This window comes from Salvelinus sp. IW2-2015, linkage group LG17 (assembly GCF_002910315.2).
Source record: "Salvelinus sp. IW2-2015 linkage group LG17, ASM291031v2, whole genome shotgun sequence".
Lineage (NCBI taxonomy): Eukaryota > Metazoa > Chordata > Actinopteri > Salmoniformes > Salmonidae > Salvelinus > Salvelinus sp. IW2-2015.
The window spans coordinates 26,983,135-27,003,233 of record NC_036857.1 but is presented as its reverse complement, the minus strand read 5'-3'; the positions used below and the strand labels follow the sequence as shown (position 1 = coordinate 27,003,233).

Genomic DNA, 20,099 nt, shown 5'->3' with positions numbered 1-20,099 from the left:
GAATGCCTGGAATCTAGGTGTCATTTCCTTCAATAGCAAAACATCTTGGCTGCCGGAGACTATCCCTCCATGTTGGAGAGTTGGAGAGCTCTCTGTGTCTACATAGCTGAACTGTCTAAGCACATCTGGACCACAGCTGGGATTAAAGAGTGACAAAATGTGGCTTTATTAAACCTGTTTTGATACTGTATCATTGCTTGTTTTGTTTTCCCTCTTCTTAGTTAAATGTCAGTTACCAGAAAAGTATTTCTTTGTGCTTTCTGACAGTACTGTGCCAATTTTAGACAATATACAGACAATATAGCATGATGTAACAAATATGCAACTGTAGCATTTCTTATAGATTTCAAGAGGTCAGCAAGCAATCTTCATGCGGGAACACATTTCCAGGGCCACACTTGTAGTACAGTACATCCCGAACTTAAAATAGTATTTCTCTCCAGCTGGTGTGCATTACTTTATGCTAATGTCTTTCTGGCCTGCCAAACTTTGCACCTGCAACCTCCTTATTCTCCTCCGTGGAAGATTCCTAACCAGGTTGTTCAGATCCATGTGTAGTCTGAGACCTCCACCTTTCCTGCTGATGCTCTGTTTGCTGCACCTTTTAGCTTGGTGGAAAGACATAAAGAGAGGCTTCATGCATTGCAGTAATCATGTATACTACAAAGTCTTGGTCGACAGTGATTTAGACTTAGTCATTTGGTAACATTTCAGAGCTTAAACAGTTAAGAAAGAACACATTGTTTCAATGTTGAAGTTGGATGAATTTACAGTAAACCTTGGGAGGAAAACACATCTTTCACATCATTCATTGTGCTTTATTCTTCCAGACTGAGTGAAGAATGTGGAAGAGCTAAGGCTTATTTTCAATGAATCAGGAATACTCCGCCTGTGAGTTTCTCTTTAGTTTAGAAGTTGCCAGTAAGACCGCGATGTCGGGCATCATCTCTGCCATGAGCTTTACTGTAATAATGAGTCAATGTACAGTACCAGTCAGAAGTTTGGACACAGCTACTCATTCAAGGGTTTTTCTTTATTTTTACTATTTTCTACGTTGTAGCATAATAGTGAAGACATCAAAACTATGAAATAACATATATGGAATCCTGTAGTAACCAAAAATTGTTAAACAAATCTAAATATATTTTATATTATTCACAGTAGCCACCCTTTGCCTTGATGAAAGCTTTGCACACGCTTAGCATTCTGTAACGTGAAGCTGGACCTCTTTTGCTATTTCTGAACTCATATTACCACACACACACACACGCACGCACGCACGCACGCACGCACGCACGCACGCACGCACGCACGCACGCACGCACGCACGCACACACACACACACACACACACACACACAATATGTGTCTTCCGCATCTTGAAGATACAAGCATATCTGCCAGTCTTGACAGTTTAAACATGGCGCTGCTCGGAAACCTGAGGTTGTTGGTTCAGAGATGCACCTGTGCCAAAACCTCAGGACACCAGCTTCAGAGTGCACTTGGCGCTGTGTTTGTGTGCGTGTGTGTCAGATACTGCCCTGGGGGAGAGGTGAGATGTATTATTTGTGACTGTTGCTGGCCACAGCTTATTGACTTTCATTCACATTCAGATCCCTCAGAGCACACCAACTGAGTGCCACCCAAACCCACTAACCATAAAGCTGGCAGACCTCAACTCGCTTGGTTAGCTGATGAGAGAAATATGAGAGGTGAGAACATTTGATTTACGGTGGAATAAATGGATGCAATTATGGCTTACGCAACTCTCTTTTTTGTCTACTTTGTATGTTACTGTGTTTTTATGTTGGACCATTATTGAATATTCAATGCCGTTTTTAAAAATTCACTGAACGTTGGTTGGACCTTTTCCTTGAAAATATGTTGGCCATTCTAGCTCCATAGTGGCAGATTTGGTACAGTAGGCTAGATTCACTTATATTTCTCAACACTTTGATCAATGCTTTATTTTCTACATTTATAGGAGCCATAATATTTTCATGGCATTGCCCTACAGTCCATGTGTGATTGAATGAACATTTAATCAAATAGGGCTCCTGTATACCATTACATAGCAAAACAATATCACTCTTAAACTGAATGGGGTCATTGTATTGAGCCCTGAGGGACTCAGTCACAGTAATACTTTATTATCCTTTAGCTTTCCAACCAAACCCTGTGGGTTTTGGAAAGATAGATTGATTGTAGGGCTTACTTGGCTTTCACAATCCTTTGGTATTTGTAGATATACATTTTACTTAAGTATATCATTGATAATTTGATGGTCACGTTGGCATTGTTTTGCTCCTTTGATTGTATTTTCTTTTTTAAGCAAGTATTTTTTGTCATCACTTGAATTAATCCTTTTATTACCGCATACAGTAAGACAAATAATGACATTTCCAATCAACTTAAACGTAAACTTGAACATTGTAATATCTTTGCTACACCTGTATGTTTGAACAAGCATTGTTTGAAATATACATACTTTATTAGAAAAACAAAACAATATTCAGGGTTGGGTAGGTTACTTTCTGAATGTAATCCGTTACAGTTACTAGTTACCTGTCCAAAATTGGAATCAATAACGTAACTTTTGGATTACCTAAACTCAGTAATATAATACGATTAAGTAATTGGACTACTTTACATGTAATCAGTTACTCCCCAACCCTGACACTATTGCCACAAGTTGAATACTGTAGGCCCTTTGTTTTCTGCCTCTGAAGCAAGGTCTCCTCCAAATGTCCAATGTGCGCTGTGGGTTACAGCAGGGCTATTGCCTTGCCTATAAGCTTGGGGGCATTCCAAATCCTGTATTTCTTGGACAGTATGAAAAGTAAATAAAAATGTGGGGAGAACAAAGTTTAGAGCAAACTGGCGATCAGTTCATGTCTGGTCTGCTGTAACTGGCTAACCACCTGGCTCCCACCTGTATTGGACATGCATACTTTCATCTGTCTCATTCTATTTTTAAACCATCTCTTTTCCTTTCCTTTCATTCCCTAGTCCCTTCTTTCTCCATGTGAACTGTTATCATCAATTCTCATGATTGAGAATGGACCAAGTAATTAATCCTGAATACTCATGCCCAAGTAGTACTCAAAGTATTATCAGATCCATTTCTTTACCAAAAATATTTCAATGGTATACAGTGTTGTGGAAGCTACTCTGAAATCATAGTTGACCAAAGTACCAATTACTTCACACTGGAAGAAGCTTCACTAAAGCTACCCTTAAGAAAAATATAGTTTATTAAACTGAAGTTACTTTGAAAAAGTAGTTACATCCAAGCTACTTTGTAAAAAAGTATCATATCTAAATCTGAAATGTTGAAAATCTGAAAAATTGCAAATACAGATCACTCTGGTATCAGATGTTAACAGAATGTGTATTAAACACAAATTGTATTTCATTCATGCTAAAAAAGAAGTGTGTAGTTACAGTAATTAGCTACACTGCTACATGGCAATAAAGTAATTAACTACTGAAATTACCAATATTTGAATTTAGTTCAAATACCACCAAGCTACTGGAAAACTTAGTTTAATTACTAGTTCAACTACATGTAGTTCACTATTCCCCAACACTAATGGTATGTAATGGTAGGCCTATTTCATTGATAAAAGAAGCGAATAATCTAGACTTTTACAGAACAAATTTTCACCCGGCCCAAGTATTCTCTCCAGTCATGCTGCTATGTTTTATCTGTGACCTTCATAATAACAGCCTCTAATTTAGGCTAGATGTTAGTGTTTTCTGCTTCTTTGCTGTGGTTGCTGGGCACATTTTGTGTCCTCATGGTCTCTGAGGATGGAACTCTCTGACAGTGTTTACTTTCACTTTACTTTACTCTAGTGTTTCTGTTTGAGTTCCTCTCTTTCACAATGGGACAGGTCACAGCGACTCAAGTTCAGCCTCACATCAGACATGCTGCTGCAGCACAATGGCAACCAGAGGACGACGAGGTTTGAATTGTAAGAGGCTCATTATTACAACTGCAGGTTGACTTAGAATAAGTAATTGAATTCAGTTGCATTTGATGAGGTTTTGAAATGAGGAAATACTGAACAACTACCTGTTTCAATCTATAACAGCTGGAGGGGGAAAGAGATGGGAGGGAGATAGGAGGAGAAAAAGGTCTGAAAGTAGAAATGGGCAACAGGGAGTAGGAATGTGAAGCATTTCTGCTCCCGCTCCAGTGACTGTTTACACGGCGGTCAGCCTGTGACATCACAGCAGAGACTCGATAAATGTCAGCCATGCAGAGGAATGAGCAGTCAGCAAACAGCAAGCAGCACTGCTAGCTAGCAGGCACCACTACCATCACACTTAAGAGGTTAGACAGACAGACAAACAGAGCAGTTCAATCAACCTACAGACGTTCCAATGGAAATTTCAAGACAACTCAGTGACAATGTGATAGCCTTGGCTTTGCTGCTCTGTATGGGTGCACTGCAGGTGAGGCCAAACTACTATTCTGCTCTTCTATTTGTGTGTACCTGGAGGTGAACTGTACCTGTAGCTTACACCTGTTGCTCAGGATGTGAACTGTCTGTGGAGATCAACGAGACTGCATTCCATTGATCGATTCCATTGATTCCACGGAAAGATCTATCAGAAGCTTTCAGGTGGCTGTGGTTGAAGATTGTTTTGATAGAACTGATTTTGTTTTTATTTGTAACTTACTCTATAGTCAATTTACCATATTTGTAACTTACTGCATAGCCAATATGTAATATACGTACAAGTAGCTAGCTATTCATGGCATGATGTAACAGTATTGTACACTGCTAAGCACTTTATTATTTTGTGTTTTGTCATTTTAGAAATTGGCTTTATTTTTTTACACTTTATACAGATCATCATGAATATGAACATAAACATAAATGAACATAAATATATGTTTAGAAATATTGATGAATGATGAATATTCGGAATGCATAGTTGCCGTAGACATTGCTCCACCAGTGAATAATTGAGGCCAGTATGTCCAAAGGCTGCCTGCTGTGGCTTGGCTCCATTAACTGCATGTAATTGAAAACAGGACTATTTTGACCAGACAGTGTTGGACATAGTGTTCCCCAAACAAAGTACTTCTACCAAATATTAATGTGCTTACAATTTGTCAAGGAAAGGCTGTTTTATTTCAGAACATAACGGCAGCATTTTTCAACTATGGTGATGAGGGTGATTATGATGATGATGATGATGATAATGGTCGTAATGATGAAGACTATGATGACAATGACGACAACAACAACAACAACAACCAATTGACCTCCTACTCCTCTTGCTCTAACCTCAGCCTGATTTAACCTCTAACCTCTGCCCCCTGTGTTACTCTAGGTGTGGTGTCAGCTGTGCCCAGGACCATGCCAGTGCCCCAACCCCGTGCCCCAGTGCCCAGCAGGAGTCCCTCTGGTCCTGGACGGCTGCCAGTGCTGCCAGGTGTGTGCCCGGCAGCAGGGAGCGGCCTGCAGCGACCTGTATGTGTGTGACAGCCAGAGAGGACTACAGTGTGACTACAGCGCCAGCTTCCCCGGCGACCCTGGAGAGTGTGTCAGTGAGTGCCAGCCTTTTCCTCCTGTTTTGTTAGGCTTTATTACTGACAGTAATGTAAACGGAAGGGGGGGTTAGATGAGAAGGATAAACAGTGGGAAGGGTGGACACAGGGATTGAATCCTGCCTGGTCTCCAGGGTCATAACACATGTGCTTGTGCCGGAAGTGTTGCCACTGGACCACAGGCTCTGCACAGTGTCACCCTTTTCTAAACAACCAGGCTAGCAGACAAAAAACACAGAAAGGGATGGCACATGGAGCTGAAGTCTATGTCTGACTGTTTGTATGAGAGGGACAAACAGACAATCTGTTTAGGGCATATACTGATCCAGCCAGCCGCAGAGCGCAGGGGCTCTAGTTTGACTGTACTCCAAAACATCTGAACCTCTATTTTCAGTGGTGGTGTTGACACATTTCCTCTGACTGCCCATCGAGAATGATACATTGCCGAGACAACACACACGGATTGGAAAAAAGACTCCTCAGTCTCCTCAGGACTGGTGTGCATCCCAAATGGCACCCTATTCCCTGCATAGTGCACTACTTTTGACCAGATGTAGTGCACTAAATAGGGGAAAGGGTTCCATTTGGGAAAGCCTGGTTTCCCATAACATCACATAACAACCTTAGAGGCTTGGTAGTAGACATGATCCTCTTGTGTACTTACCTCACTCTTACACAAGCTCTCTCTCTCTCTCTCTCTCTCTCTCTCTCTCTCTCTCTCTCTCTCTCTCTCTCTCTCTCTCTCTCTCTCTCTCTCTCTCTCTTCTCTCTCGTCTCTCTTTCTCTCTCTTTCTGTGAGTAATTTGTATTTTTTTTCCAGAGTCCAGAACAGAGCAGGGTCCATGGTGCAGGGTATGTGTATGGGTTAGAGTTAAGGTTAGGGTGGGGCTGCCAGTCCAGGGTAAAGAGCCTCTAAGAGGGTCTCTCTGTCCTGTTCCCAGACCTGGGTTCAAATACTATTTTAAATCATTTAAAATATCTGTGCTTGATTGAGTTTGCATGGTTTGATGAAGTAATCCAATAGTCCCAAAATGCAAACCCTACCCATCTGGCACTCCAGGCAGGCAAATAGTATTTGAAACCAGGTCTGTTCTGTTTCCACCTTCCAGGTCAGGAGGAGTTGGGCTGTGAGCTGAACGGGGTCTCCTACCAGGATGGCCAGGTGTTCCAGCCCTCCTGTGCCACCCAGTGCCGCTGCCTGGGGGGAGGGGTGACTTGCGTGCCCCTGTGCCCTGAGGACATCCATCTTCCCAACCCAGACTGCCCACACCCCCAACAGGTACAGCTGCCTGGGAAGTGCTGCAAGGAGTGGGTCTGTGAGAACATGGACAACACAGTCGTTCAGGATGCCATCACAGGTAACTGAGACACCAGTCTAGTTTAACAGTCATATTCTAGCCTGGTTCCAGATATGTTTGTGCTGTATAGCTAACTCCTTATGGTGGTTGGCATTAGCTACTATATGCAGATCTGGGACCAGGCTAGTCATCCTCTGTTCTGACACAGGTTTCTGCTACGTATTTCGATTGGACCATCTTGAGAGGGAACCAATAAAATGCTTCCCTGTGGATCCTAAACCATTCTTTTTGGTGTTAGCTTGACATTCATGAAGAATATGGTGTTTGTCCAGCTTAGATGTTAGCTAACTATACATAGCACTTTTATAAGGATGACAAATGTTGTTCCGTCAATCAAGCTGTAGGGCAATATTTAGCTTCCCACGTTTATATGAGCTCTGCCACTGACGCTCATAGTCTGAGGTCTTTTATTGAGGGATCTTTTGCATTTTATTGTGGTGAGTCTAGCCAAATGAAAATGCACAATGTCCAAATATAACCCCCGCATTTCATTGGAAAAGTCTGGCCAGATGAAAATGCACATTATTGTCAAAATAACAAGCCCTGTTCCAACACCGACCCTGTTTCCAAAGCTGCGTCCCAGATGGCCCCCTATTCCATATGTAGTGCACTACTTGTAACCAAGTAGTGAATTATATAGGGAATATGGTGCCATTTTGGGACCAATGCCTAGTTTCATAACAAGACCCATGGCTAGGCGACGCAACAATTAAACACAATAAGCCCAAGGAGTCGGAAATAGTCCCAAAAACGGGTTAGGAAAATAAAACCGCTAAGGAAAAAAGAACATCTGAAATGTCTGACACTGTCACACAGTCAAGCTATGTCAATAGCAATGGAACATTTTGTTCTAAGTGTTCTTGAATTCAAAGCCTAGATTTTTTTTTTGTGCTGTGTTACAGAAACAATGCCAAAGAAACTGCTGATTATTATGACTCAGATCCGACCGGAGCTGCTATCTTAGGGATTGATCTCCATCCAGATAGCACTGCTTTTCTGTGCTATGAAAAGTTCCCGTACAAGTTTAGGCCAATTGAGTCATTAAGAGACATTATGACATCTGAGACACTCTGATAAAAATCTATTAACCAGGGAAGTCATGTCGGATGAGTTAGTTTGGCTCTGATTGAGTTGTTAACAGCTGGATCTCGTGACAAGTCACTCATTCCTCATTGTCCCATTAGTGTGTTTGCTCGAAGCACACTACTGTTATTCCCCATACTTATTATTCTTATTTTAGACAGCTGAAGCAAGCACTCAAGTTTTCTTCAGGAAATTCACCACTCGGTCTCATTTTTATCCTGGCTTCCTCTCTCCAGCCTCCAGTTTGTGGCCAGGCCTGTCGGGTCCCTCTAACTGTATAGACCAGAGTACAGAGTGGAGCGCATGTTCCCAAACCTGTGGCGCCGGGGTCTCCACGCGGGTCTCCAACAAGACCCCAGCCTGCCGGCTCGAGATGCAGAGCCGTCTTTGTAAGGTCCGGCCCTGTCAGGCCCTCCAGCCACGCAGGAACCCCATGGTGAGTTGATATCTTCCCAGACTCTCTGCCCTACGTCTCTACCCCCGTACACTAACTCCACGTCTACCCCATCCTCAAGTGTATTTGGGGTTAATAGGTTATGTTAACAGGAGCCATACGTAAGCCTCGTGTATGTGTTAAAATGTGTGTTCCGGTCACCTAGACTACTATATTGGTGTAAAGTGCCCATTGCTCAGTCTGTGAAATGGTCATACTGGAAAATGCTTGTGGTGGAAAAAATACCTCTCACAGATATAAGAATGTGTACAGTAGATGTATTATGGTTAATGCATTTTCTTCAATAAGTGCATTTGAGTTCATTCCTATAATACATACATGAACCTCTATTCTCAGCAACCATGAGCTCATCTAGCAGCCTAACGTTGATCTGTTTTCCCAGTGGGCCCGGCATTGTGAGCCCAGCTACAGGTCAGTGGTGCCAGTGAGACTGGTGCACCAGGGCTGCTACAGCACACGGGTCTACCGGCCCCGGTACTGCGGTCAGTGCACCGACGCCCGCTGCTGTACCCCCTACCGGATCAGCACGGCCACGGTGGCCTTTCGGTGCCCTACCGGCAGGCTCCTTCACCGGGCAGTCATGATGATCCAGTCCTGTGTCTGTCACTACAACTGCCCCTACTCAGCTTCAGGACCCTATGCAGCTGCACCCTATTCAGGCTCTGCGCGCTCTCACCGGAGCCCTGCCGTGTGGGGCTAGACTTGACGTTCGAGTCAATCCTCTGGGTCCTATGCCTCCTTGAGAACCTAGGGCGTCCACCATGGCTCTCCACCTCAATCTTTTCTGAATGGCTCCACTTTACTAAGTTGTTGTCGAGATCTAGAGCCCTATCCTACCCCTCTCCATGTACTGACATGCTCATACTGAGACCTGTCCAGACAGGACCTGGGAGCAACACTTTTGCTGTGTTCCAATGTCCATACAAGTGCACTCCTTCTAAGTGGTATACCAGTATGAATATTTGAACAGAGCCTCTGTCTATCATGGCTTGATCCAGCAGGTGTAGCCCACTTCATAGGATAGATGGGGGAAGTGAAAAGATCTTCTAGGTGATAAACTGTGACTGAGTCGGGGGAAGAAAGCCCTGATATGAATGGACAAGCTCCGTCTGCACTAAGACCTCCACTCTATTCCACTCTATCACATCTCATAAGGTGACCTCATGAGGAAAAGAATAGGTCAGGAAACCCTAGTTAGCTACCCTGACCCCAGATATTAGCCTGGTTTCTCTCTACAACAGAGTCATTGTCAAGCCAAACATTAGGCATGACAATTCCACAAGGAGTTTGCAAGAGAGCAGAAAAATACTAGCCTCTATCTAGCATATAGAAGTTAAATACTGTAACACAACAAATTTATTTTGGACTAATTGACCAACTGTAGTCTTATGCTGTATGTAGAAGACCAGATGACAGTCATTTGTTGTCTTTCTTGACTCATTTTAGGCCCCAGAGTTTCTCCTGACCACGTGACCTGACGTAGTTGAGTGGATAAGACTCAAGTGTTGTTACTTTCATTTGAGTGAATTTATTTTGCAGAGTGACACCAACCTTTGAGTTGATAGATACTGTATCTTGACATGCAAATGCCATCTGTTATATCAGTTTGTTTGTTTGTTTATAAATGTCTCTTTTGTGTTCTTAGTCAGATGAAATTGCACTTATTTTCAATGTTGCTGTAAATATAAACTATTCGAATGCTTTTTTGAAATATTGTACAATTGTATCACTGATTTTATACTTTGTCCAAACTGTTTTCCATTCCCAATGCCTTTTTATGTAAAGCTTGAGCTCCTTTGTATATTGCATATTATTCATTAATGATATTACTATATTGAGATTCGATTGTTGTAATTTGTGCTGTAACTTTCCCTTAAAACTCCTTATGACTTATTAGTGATTTGATAGCTTTCAACATCGACAATATACAATGTAGCTTCCCAAAGTCAGAAAGCCATGTACAGTATCTTCATATTTGCAGTATCTAATGACTTCCATTGGACTCACAGTATCAGTGCAAATATAGTTACAATGAGATATGAGTTTTAAAAAAGCAGTCTATGACTTTGGTGACTGTAATCTTTGACACTTTGTATTGCCTTCCTCTAACACTGCATGGTATAGAGGTCCTGGATGGCAGGGAGGGAGGCCCCAGTGATGTACTGGGTTGTATGCACTACCCTCTGTAGCGCCTTGCGGTCAGATGCCAAGCAGTTGCCATACCAAGCGGTAATGCAGCCAGTCAAGATGCTCTCGATGGTGCAGCTGTAGATCTTTATGAGGATCTGAGGGTCAATGCCAAATCTTTTCAGCCTCCTGAGGGGGAAGAGGCGTTGTCGTGCCCTCTTCACAACTGTGTTGGTGTGTGTGGACCATGATAGATCCTTAGTGATGTGGACACCGAGGAACTTGAAGCTCTCGACCCGCTCCGCTACAGCCCTGTGAATGGGAGCGTGCTCTGCCCTCCATTTCCTGCAGTCCACTATCAGCTCCTGTGTCTTGCTGACGTTGAGGGAGAGCTTGTTGTCTCTGACCTCCTTCCTATAGGCTGTCTTATCATTGTGTTTGTGTGTGTGTGTGTGTGTGTGTGGACGTACATGGGTTTCCTGTTTGTAGTTGTGTGTGTCTGCTCTTCTGCATGCCTACCGAGAAACCATAGACCACAAGGCAATGTCAAACAAGTTTAAATAGAAAACAATGATGTGGAGCACTGAGAAGAACTGACTTCATTCAACTTGACCTTTATTTATAGAGGTTATTCTCATCCAGCTACAATATTTTTGGCAAGACAGACCTGTTCATAATCAAATATTTTTGGAGGAAAGAAAATGAAGACAAACTTTTCCTGTGGACACATTAACATGGAATTCACTCACACGTTTTTACCTACAGTGTATATGTCAGTGTTTATTGTCGGTCTTGTTGCTAACTGCTGGGGACTAAAATCCTTGTTTGCGAACTGGAAGAAATTCGGAAATATCAACATTTTTGTTCTGAACCTTGGAGTTGCAGATATTCTGTATTTGCTCACTCTTCCATTTCTGTTTACGTACTACTCAGCAGGCAGTCACTGGGCCTTTGGACAAGTCTTCTGCAAGATTACAAGATTCTGCTTCAATTTGAACTTGTATGGCAGTATTGGTTTCCTCACGTGTATTAGTGTATACAGGTACCTGAGCATTGTCCACCCACTGAGAGTGATGGGCAGGATAACAAGGGGCCACTCTGTAGTCATCACAGCTGTAATTTGGGGTTTAGTCTGCATTGAGAGTATTCCTGATATGTTCTTTGACAAAACATTACTCAACTCTTCTTCAGGGAATGTCAAATGCGTTGACACCACCTCCAACTTCTCTACCAAGGAATACCTGGACTACAGTATTGCGTGGACAGTATCTGGATTTTTCATCCCTCTGCTCATCATATTGGGTTGCTATGGACATGTGGCTGTGGTCCTCTTAAACAACCCCAACATTGACCAAGTGATGAAGCAAAGATGCCTAAAACTGGTGTTCATTGTGACTTTACTCTTCTCAGTCTGCTACATACCGTATCACATATTCAGAAATCTAAACCTGAAGACTAGGATTTTGAAAAGCAAAGGCACGTGTGAGGATTGGTTTGCTGGCATCTACATTGCTCACCAAGTCAGCCGAGCACTCGTGTGTCTAAACAGTGCCATCAACCCATTGGTTTACATCCACAGCAATGAAAACCTGCTCGTACATATCACCAGGCTTTGGGAACGAGCTCGTCGGTCTGTGCCTCGGCTATTCAACCATCGCATCCAGACACAAACCCCACCATTATGAACTCACATTGAAATAGCAGTGTAGCTTTGTTTGCTTTCTTGAGTCATTCTGCTTTTCTCTCAGCAAGTTCTAATGTGTTTATTACTGTGCATATTATTGTTTGAATAGGGAAGTTCAAAGTACAGTTCCCAGATTTCTATAGGTCTCGTGTGTTTACTGAGCTGTACTATAAATATGCGGATATGGAAAGTACATTGTATTCCTTGCATGGTCATCTGCATGAATGTACATTCCTGGTTATTCATTGTATCTAAGAGATGTAAATATACAGTATATTCAACTGATAGATGTAAAGATTTTGTAAATGTATAATATTGTCAGACAGTTGCAACTAAGCACACAGTAGGCTGTATTGGTTTATGGCGCTTTGTATTAAGGATACGATAAGAGCCATGTGAAAACACAAAGTGCTGTGAATGCATTTGCAGAAGAACAGGAAACGTTGTTTTCACGAAAGGTGTAAATCTGCTTTCAAAATGTAAAGTTATCACCACTTAAGGATTTCCTGTGTGGTGATCTGCTGCATACCTGAACATAAGGTTTTAAAAAGTTGCTTGTGAAGTATTCTAAAGTGAAAATGCAAAGTTATCAAGAAGACTTTCGCTGTTTATTCCACATCATTTGAATTTATTCTCATTTCATTAAAAGATTTCACAATTTACACTGTATATTATAAAATTGATAACATGAGTGAAAATACACAGCAAATGCAGGATTGCATCGTAATAACCCAATAAAACCTTGATTCAACCTATATCCTTGACATATTAGGAAGGTTCTCTACATAAAATACCAGAGACAGACACACTTTGGAAATCCCATTATAACAACCTTCAGGTGTTTTGCAATTGCTTTCCCCACATCTACTGTATGGTTGGATTGTTAGCAGTGTAATAACTAAGTAAGTAACATAATCACTCCAACTTGGACTTTCTCCTCTTTCGTAATCCTCTTACCAAGCACATACAGGAAACCACAAACAACACCAGAACAAGCAGAGCAGAGCCCAGCAGCAGTGCTAGAACATCCACATTATGATAGACATACCATGGCATCTTATAGGACTCTGTACGTAGGTGAGCTGCCCCCTTGTGTCGCATAACAAACTCCAGCCAGAAGATGGCGCTATCCAAAGGTTCTATAGGCCGGTCGTGGTGCAACCGTGATAGTCTTCTCATATTCTCTCTGTAGGGCTTCTCTTCATCCAGAATGTCCATCAGAGTCTGTGTTAAGGATTCCACCTCTAACGTTGTAACCTCCATAACCTCTGCCACTCCTCTGGCCTTCATGCGCACCATGTTGTCAAACTGGTCAAAGATGAGAGGGATACCCAACACTGGGACTCCGTGATAGATGGCCTCGTAGATCCCGTTGGTGCCCCCGTGTGTGACGAACACTTTGGTTTTGGGGTGACCCAGGAGGTCGTTCTGAGGCAGCCATTTCACTAGCAGGGTGTTGTTGCCTAGAGACAAAGGCCTCTCTCCCAGGTGTCTCCACATCACCTTCTGGGGCAGCCGGGCGAAGGCTGAGGCTATGACCTCTGTCATCTCTGGACCCAGTCCACCCAACAGAGTCCCCAGTGACATCACCACCACCCCGTGTTCTCCAGAACTCTGGACAAAGTCCTCTAAAGCTGCAGGTAAAGGCTTGGAGGGTTTGCACTGGAACCCGCCAGTGTAGACTACGTTCGGCATGGTGGGTCTAGGGAACTCAAAGACGAAGTCCACCCTCATCAGCCACAGATCAGCTCCCTGGATAAGGGATATGACGTCCACCTCATCAGGGGCAAAGTAGCGGTCGCACACGGCCTGGTAAGGCGGGTTGGAGACGTAACGATACATGTAGTAGCTGAGACAGTGGTAGAATATGTTATTCAGCCTCTGTGCAAAGTTCATCTGGTCAGAGTTGCGGGAGAATACTTGAGGAACGTAGGATAATGGCGAGGGAGCGATGGCAAAGTGTCCCTCCCCGCTGAGGACCCAGCGCACATTGAGAACCAGGGGGAGCTGGAGGTAGTGGGCCACCAGGACCCCGGCAGGGAACACTGGGTCAGTCAGGACCAGGTCATACTCAGCCTCCTTCAGATCTCTCATCAGAGTCTGGTTCTCAAACATGGTGACGACCAGCTCGGCCACCATCTCCTGGTTCTGCCTCAGCATGCTGAACAGATTAGATCAATCAAAGTAAACAGACAAAAACACAATTTAAACATCAGGCATGTATCAGCATAAAACAATGAACTAGCTCGTGCAAAAATGCAAATTGGCCTCAATTTCATTGTTTTGGGAAGGAATGTGGTTTTGGCTGTTAGTCCTGCCTTTGGCGTATATTTGTACCTGAAGAGGTTCCCACAGAACTGCAGGAAGGCCCAGGGTGAGCCCTTGCCCCGCTGGATCTCCAGCGACCTCTTCAGGAAGTGGGCCATGAACTCCTGACTCTCAATGTTCTGGGGCTGAGCCTGGGGCACAGTAATGGAGGTGTAGTGGGGGGAGTGTTCAGCCACGTACCAGCTGGTGGAGGAGCGCAGAACGGTCACCTGTAAGGGAAAGACAGTACACTCAGCTCTTGGTTCGGTACGTTCCTCTGCATTTGTATTTTAACAACATTTCAAAAGGTTTCTCAACGATGGCAAATCATAAATCATAATAGGAATGTTAATTCAACTGTATTTTTTACGGGCAGTTATGTGATAAATAGTATTGCAGTACATTTCTTTTTAAAGTCCATTGTACATATTGTTTTGTTCTCATATCATGAGATTGTCTCATGCTTAATGACCTGGTGACCCTGGGTGTGAAGAGCCTCCACCAGTATCCTCATGTTGAGCCAGTGGCTGCCGTCGACAGGGTAGACCAGGACCCTCCCAGCCTCACTGGGCTGCAGGGAGGACAGGAGCAGAAGGACAGGCACTAAGGCCACACAGGACCCCATCACTGTGGAGAGACAGAGCGGGATAAATAGACTGACATACACTGTAAATACACTAAAATACTGTACATTGTAAAGACCATGAAATACACTTAACTGGGACACAACAGTAAAAATGAGTACAGAACTGGTAAATTGACATCCATAAACTAAGAATGTACTTTACACACCATAGTTATTTTTCACATTTCGCTTACACGGGTCAGTGAGTCCTTAGATCAGGGCTCTGGCATTTGAGTTTATTTTATTTTTACAGGGACAGTGCACATTAATCAACGTTTCAGTAAAAGTGCCGGTTTTAGCCAGCCGGCTAATTTTCAACAGCAGTCCCTGGGCAGGTTATTAAAAACAATTACAATATAGGCAATCATTGAGCAGTGAGCACAAGCAGAGCAACATAGGACAAGCAAGACGTAGCATACAGACAGAGCAACATAGAACAAAAAAGCAGCAAGACAAAATTCATAAAAGCAACAGTGTTTCCACACCTTTCCACACCACCAAGCTACAGACAACAGACAACATGGAAAGCAGCAATACACAGCTAGGAATTATGTTCACAAATCTGATTGACCTTTAGCCATGTCTTCATGCATTTTGTGAAAGTGTGATATGTGGTGCAGTTGTGTGTGTCTGATGGCAGTGTATTCCAGACATGGGAAGCTCTCACAGAGAAAGCGGATTTACTAAAGGTGCTTTTCCTTAAGGGAACTATACAGTCACCTCGCATGGCAGACCTTGTGGATCTGCTGCCATATGTTTTGGTTTTCTGTTTAACAAAAATACTGAGTGGAGGGGGAGCCAGGCCATTTAGGATCTTGAATACAAGACATGCGTCAGWGTATTGCACAAGATTTTCCCAACTCAGGAGCTCATGCTTTCTGAGGATGTAACAGTGATGATGGCTATTGGGCTTCCTATCAAGCACTTTGAGAGCCTGTTTGTAGACAGACTGAATAGGTTTTAATGTACAGCAAGCTTGGGCCCAACTAATCAAGCAGTATGTTAAGTGGGGGAGTATCATAGATTTTAAGTACAGTTTTGCTACCTCTGTAGTCAAACTATTTCGTATAAATCGGAAATTAGCTAGGTTGAATTACCTTTTTCACATGCTTTTTAAAAGAGAGGTTGGAATCAAGTATGATGCCAAGGTACTTAAAATCAGATACCACCCTGACACATAGGCATCTGGCTCAGTAGCATCTGTTGCCCTCTTTGTGAAGAACATGCAAACAGTTTTTTTCACATTGAGATGCAAACACGAGTCACTGAGCCACTTTGTAACCTGGACCATTACAGTAGTGAGTTCTTGTGCAGCTTGTTGTTTGCTCTTTGCATGCACATATATCACTGTATCATCTGCATACATTTGAACTTCAGACCCAGTACAGACAGAAGGCAGATCATTAATGTACAGGCTGAACAGGAGGGGCCCCAGTATTGATCCTTGGGGCACGCTCGCATAAGCGACAAACTGTTTTTTAAATAAAAAGATATATGCATATTAGGAATTCAGTCGGAGTCTCAACTTACTGTTGAGAGTTAGAGTAGTAGAATACACAGGTGCAATTTTGAAATTTGGTAGCGCGTTAGCAGTTTTTCTCTTGTAAATGTCTTGCCCATGTCAGCTCACATTTTTTTAATTGGTAAGTTAGTCTAGCTAGCTAAATACACCTTGTAGTATTCTTGGCAGAATTACTGATCAGGCACGCAGGGCATGTTCCCAGGGGCCCTGACCTTCAGGGTGCCCCCATTGATTTTGTTAGTCACTCTCACTCAGATATCTATGAATGGTATAAGGTATAAGTCATGGCAAAATGTGTAGAATTGCAGGAAATTGGATTTAAAAATGCATATTTTTCTCCCCGCCTCAAGGAAGAAATGAGTAGAATTGCATGAAAAATGTTCTAAAAACTGCTAAATTCTCTCCATCCCATGGAAAATGTTTTAGAATTGCAGAYAATTTGTTTTAAAACTGAAAGTTTCTGCCTGTTGCATGACACAATGAGTAGAATTGCATGAAATTAGTTAGAAACCTGCAACATTTTTCTCCGCCCCATGGCAAAATGTGTAGAATTGCAGAAAATGTGCTTTAAAACTTAAATTCTTTCTCTATGCCCCATGGCAAAATGTGTAGAATTGCAGGAAATTAACCTGAAAACTTCAATTTTTTTCTCTCTGCCCTCAAGAGGGGGACCATTAAAATGTTTTACCCGTGAGGTGGGTGGCCCCCAAACCAAATTTTGCTTAGGGCCCCCAAAAAACTAAGACCAGCCCAGCCTCAGATCAAAGATGAAATGTACTGTAATTTGATGTGACACAGTTGTTCTGCCAAGAAGAGTTTTGTAATCCTCAGTAAGTATTGTGTAAAGTACACCCCACCCTATTCCTTACCAGTCATTCAGCAGCAGATAGGAACACGACCTCTTTATGCTGCAGGATGTGTCCTTATCCCAAACTATATCTAATGACGCACAGTATTACTGTACAGGACACTATGATTAAGTTTCAACACAAACCACCTGGTTTAGAGAGAGAGATGTGCAGGATGAGATACAACATTTTGGTAAGTTAGTAAAATGATTGACATTTTAAACAAATGATTGGCTCTAATACATTTCAAAATGTAATGTACAAAGAACTTTGATGTCGCCTCACGAGTGGAGCATCGGTCTAAGGTGTCACTACAGACCCAGGTTCAATCCTAGGCTGTGTCGCAGCCTGCCGCGAACCGGGTAGACCCATGAGGCGGCGCACAATTGGCCCAGCGTCGTCAGGATTAGGGGAGGGTTTGGCCGGCCGGGCACATGCGCGCTGACTTGTGTCGCCAGTTGTACGGTGTGTCCTTCCTCCAACACATTGGTGTGGCTTCCGGGTTCAGCAAGCAGTGTCAAGAAGCAATGCGGCTTGGCAGGGTTGTGTTTCGGATGACGCATTTCTCCGTACAGGAGTTGCAGTGATGGGACAAGACTGTAACTACCGATTGGATATCACAAAAAAGATCTTGCTAAAATATTACATTACCCAAACTACATGGTCAACGGGACTTACCATCAGTCATTCAAGTATTATCAGTCATTCGAGTATTTGGATGAATATGATTTGGCCTTGCCAATGGAAACTATCATTTACAAATACAGAACAGCAAAGTAAATCCTTACCTCTAAAATCCATCCTTTTGCTTCTTCTCCACCATACAGCTATCCTGTCTGAGCCTCACTCCAAGTGAATGAGTAACTACACTGAAAGTGAATATGTAATCTATGGATGCCCCGAAGGATACTTTAACTGTACCATTGCACTTCGTTCAGGCCAGTCAAGTCCGTCACTCATGAGGGTACTCCCAGTCAGTAGATCCAACGGTCAGAGAGCACATAGCAGCCCATCAGTTCTCTCCCTTTCCCTTCTCCTCTGCCTTTCTTTCTTACTGTCTTGTACTCGCTTTTCCTCTCTTGGATGGATGTTGTTTTGAAAAGGTTTCACTCTAATCTTCAGACTTCAACATTTCCAAACCCAGGGCCTCTTCTCAGTTTCTCTGTTGATATATATTTCAAACTCCAGGAAGACTTGCGGTCGCCAAGAAGTCTGCTAATGGGAATCCAAACAAAGAATCTTTCCTTCGCTTCCAACCCTCGCCAAATGAAATTGAATCAAATCTGATGTCAATACTTGTGTGGTGGCCCAAGGGATCATTACAGTACAGTAACACATTGTGCAGCCAGAAACTCATTACAACATAATACACCTAGCTGTCTTATTGAGATTAGGGAGGCAAATTCCTGAGCGAGTACTGAGTGTGACTGGGATTAAAATCAAACAAATTATTATTTTGATTGATTTGGTGCTCTGTTTTGTTACATAGCTACATGTCTGATCAACAGAAGGTTTATATTGGAAAACCAGATGAGCTATGATGATACGTTTTAGTTTTGCTGGCTGCCATCCATGGCTGTGTGGGAGGTGAGGATGTTGGTAAATGTGATGTTGCATTACCACTGCATATCGGTAAGATTTCACTGGATTATTTTGGGGCCTCACATCAAGAATATAGCTTGTGTATGCTACTTGCTGCAGAAATACCATGCTTTTGTGGAAGACATTACACATACAGCTAATGGTAGCCTATGTATTTCAATGTGCATGCAGTAATATGCTGTATAATGCAGTATGACATACACTGATTTCACAAAACATCAAGGACACCTGCTCTTTCTAGGACATAGACTGACTAGGTGAATCCAAGTAATTGATATCACTTGGTAAATCCACTTCAATCAGTTTAGATAAAGGGGAGGAGACAGGTTAACCCCTAGAGTCGATTGATGCAGCAGTGCGTCAATCTAAATGACATAAGAAAGAAATCACCATCAAAAACTGTCAGTTTAAACTAGAGAAATCTGTTTTTTTGCATTGGATGCGTCTGAATCCACCAGTGTCACATGTCTGTGGTAAAACGTGGCAGAGCTAGAGCTGTGTTTGTCAGACCATAAGACATCCCGAAAATCGGTCTTCTCACGTAAACGTCTGTAGCGTAGTGCACATTTGTGGCCTGCTGGAGGTCATTTTSCAGGGCTCTGGCAGTGCTCCTCCTTGCACAAAGGCGGAGGTAGCGGTCCTGCTGCTGGGTTGTTGCCCTCCTACGGCCTCCTCCGGCCTCCTCCACGTCTCCTGATGTACTGGCCTGTCTCCTGGTAGCGCCTCCATGCTCTGGACACTACGCTGACAGACATAGCAAACCTTCTTGCCACAGCTCGCATTGATGTGCCATCCTGGATGAGCTGCACTACCTGAGCCACTTGTGTGGGTTGTAGACTCCGTCTCATGCTACCACTAGAGTGAAAGCACCGCCAGCATTCAAAAGTGACCAAAACATCAGCCAGGAAGCATAGGAACTGAGAA

The 20,099-nt window shown here is 43.1% G+C and overlaps 3 protein-coding genes across 5 annotated transcripts in view; 2 read left to right on the top strand and 1 right to left on the bottom strand.

The window, feature by feature from the left end:
* Positions 1 to 3,995: 3,995 nt before the first annotated feature.
* On the top strand, positions 3,996 to 9,160 carry LOC111976631 (CCN family member 2-like). The gene is made up of 5 exons (XM_024005617.2): positions 3,996 to 4,460; positions 5,349 to 5,565; positions 6,675 to 6,923; positions 8,243 to 8,442; positions 8,843 to 9,160. The coding sequence occupies exons 1-5, from the start codon at positions 4,389 to 4,391 to the stop codon at positions 9,158 to 9,160; spliced, it is 1,056 nt and encodes a 351-aa protein (XP_023861385.1). The 5' UTR covers positions 3,996 to 4,388.
* Positions 9,161 to 9,168: 8 nt separating this feature from the next.
* LOC111976633 (P2Y purinoceptor 1-like) lies at positions 9,169 to 12,409 on the top strand. Its single transcript, XM_024005622.3, has one exon. The coding sequence runs from the start codon at positions 11,289 to 11,291 to the stop codon at positions 12,270 to 12,272; it is 984 nt and encodes a 327-aa protein (XP_023861390.1). The 5' UTR covers positions 9,169 to 11,288; the 3' UTR covers positions 12,273 to 12,409.
* Positions 12,410 to 12,878: 469 nt separating this feature from the next.
* LOC111976621 (UDP-glucuronosyltransferase 2A2) overlaps positions 12,879 to 20,099 on the bottom strand; it is a 27,568-nt gene continuing 20,347 nt past the window's right edge. The window contains exons 1-5 of one of the 3 annotated variants that reach the window (XM_024005598.2): positions 18,362 to 18,706; positions 17,595 to 17,722; positions 15,051 to 15,205; positions 14,609 to 14,808; positions 12,879 to 14,432 (exon numbers count right to left, since the gene is read on the bottom strand). In XM_024005598.2, coding sequence (XP_023861366.1) covers positions 13,187 to 14,432; positions 14,609 to 14,808; positions 15,051 to 15,205; positions 17,595 to 17,601 — 1,608 coding nt within the window. In that variant the 5' untranslated portion in view covers positions 17,602 to 17,722; positions 18,362 to 18,706 and the 3' untranslated portion in view covers positions 12,879 to 13,186. Of the gene's footprint in view, positions 14,433 to 14,608; positions 14,809 to 15,050; positions 15,206 to 17,594; positions 17,723 to 18,361; positions 18,707 to 20,099 lie in introns of those variants that run through there. The other 2 variants (XM_024005596.2, XM_024005599.2) reach the window with 2 other exon arrangements.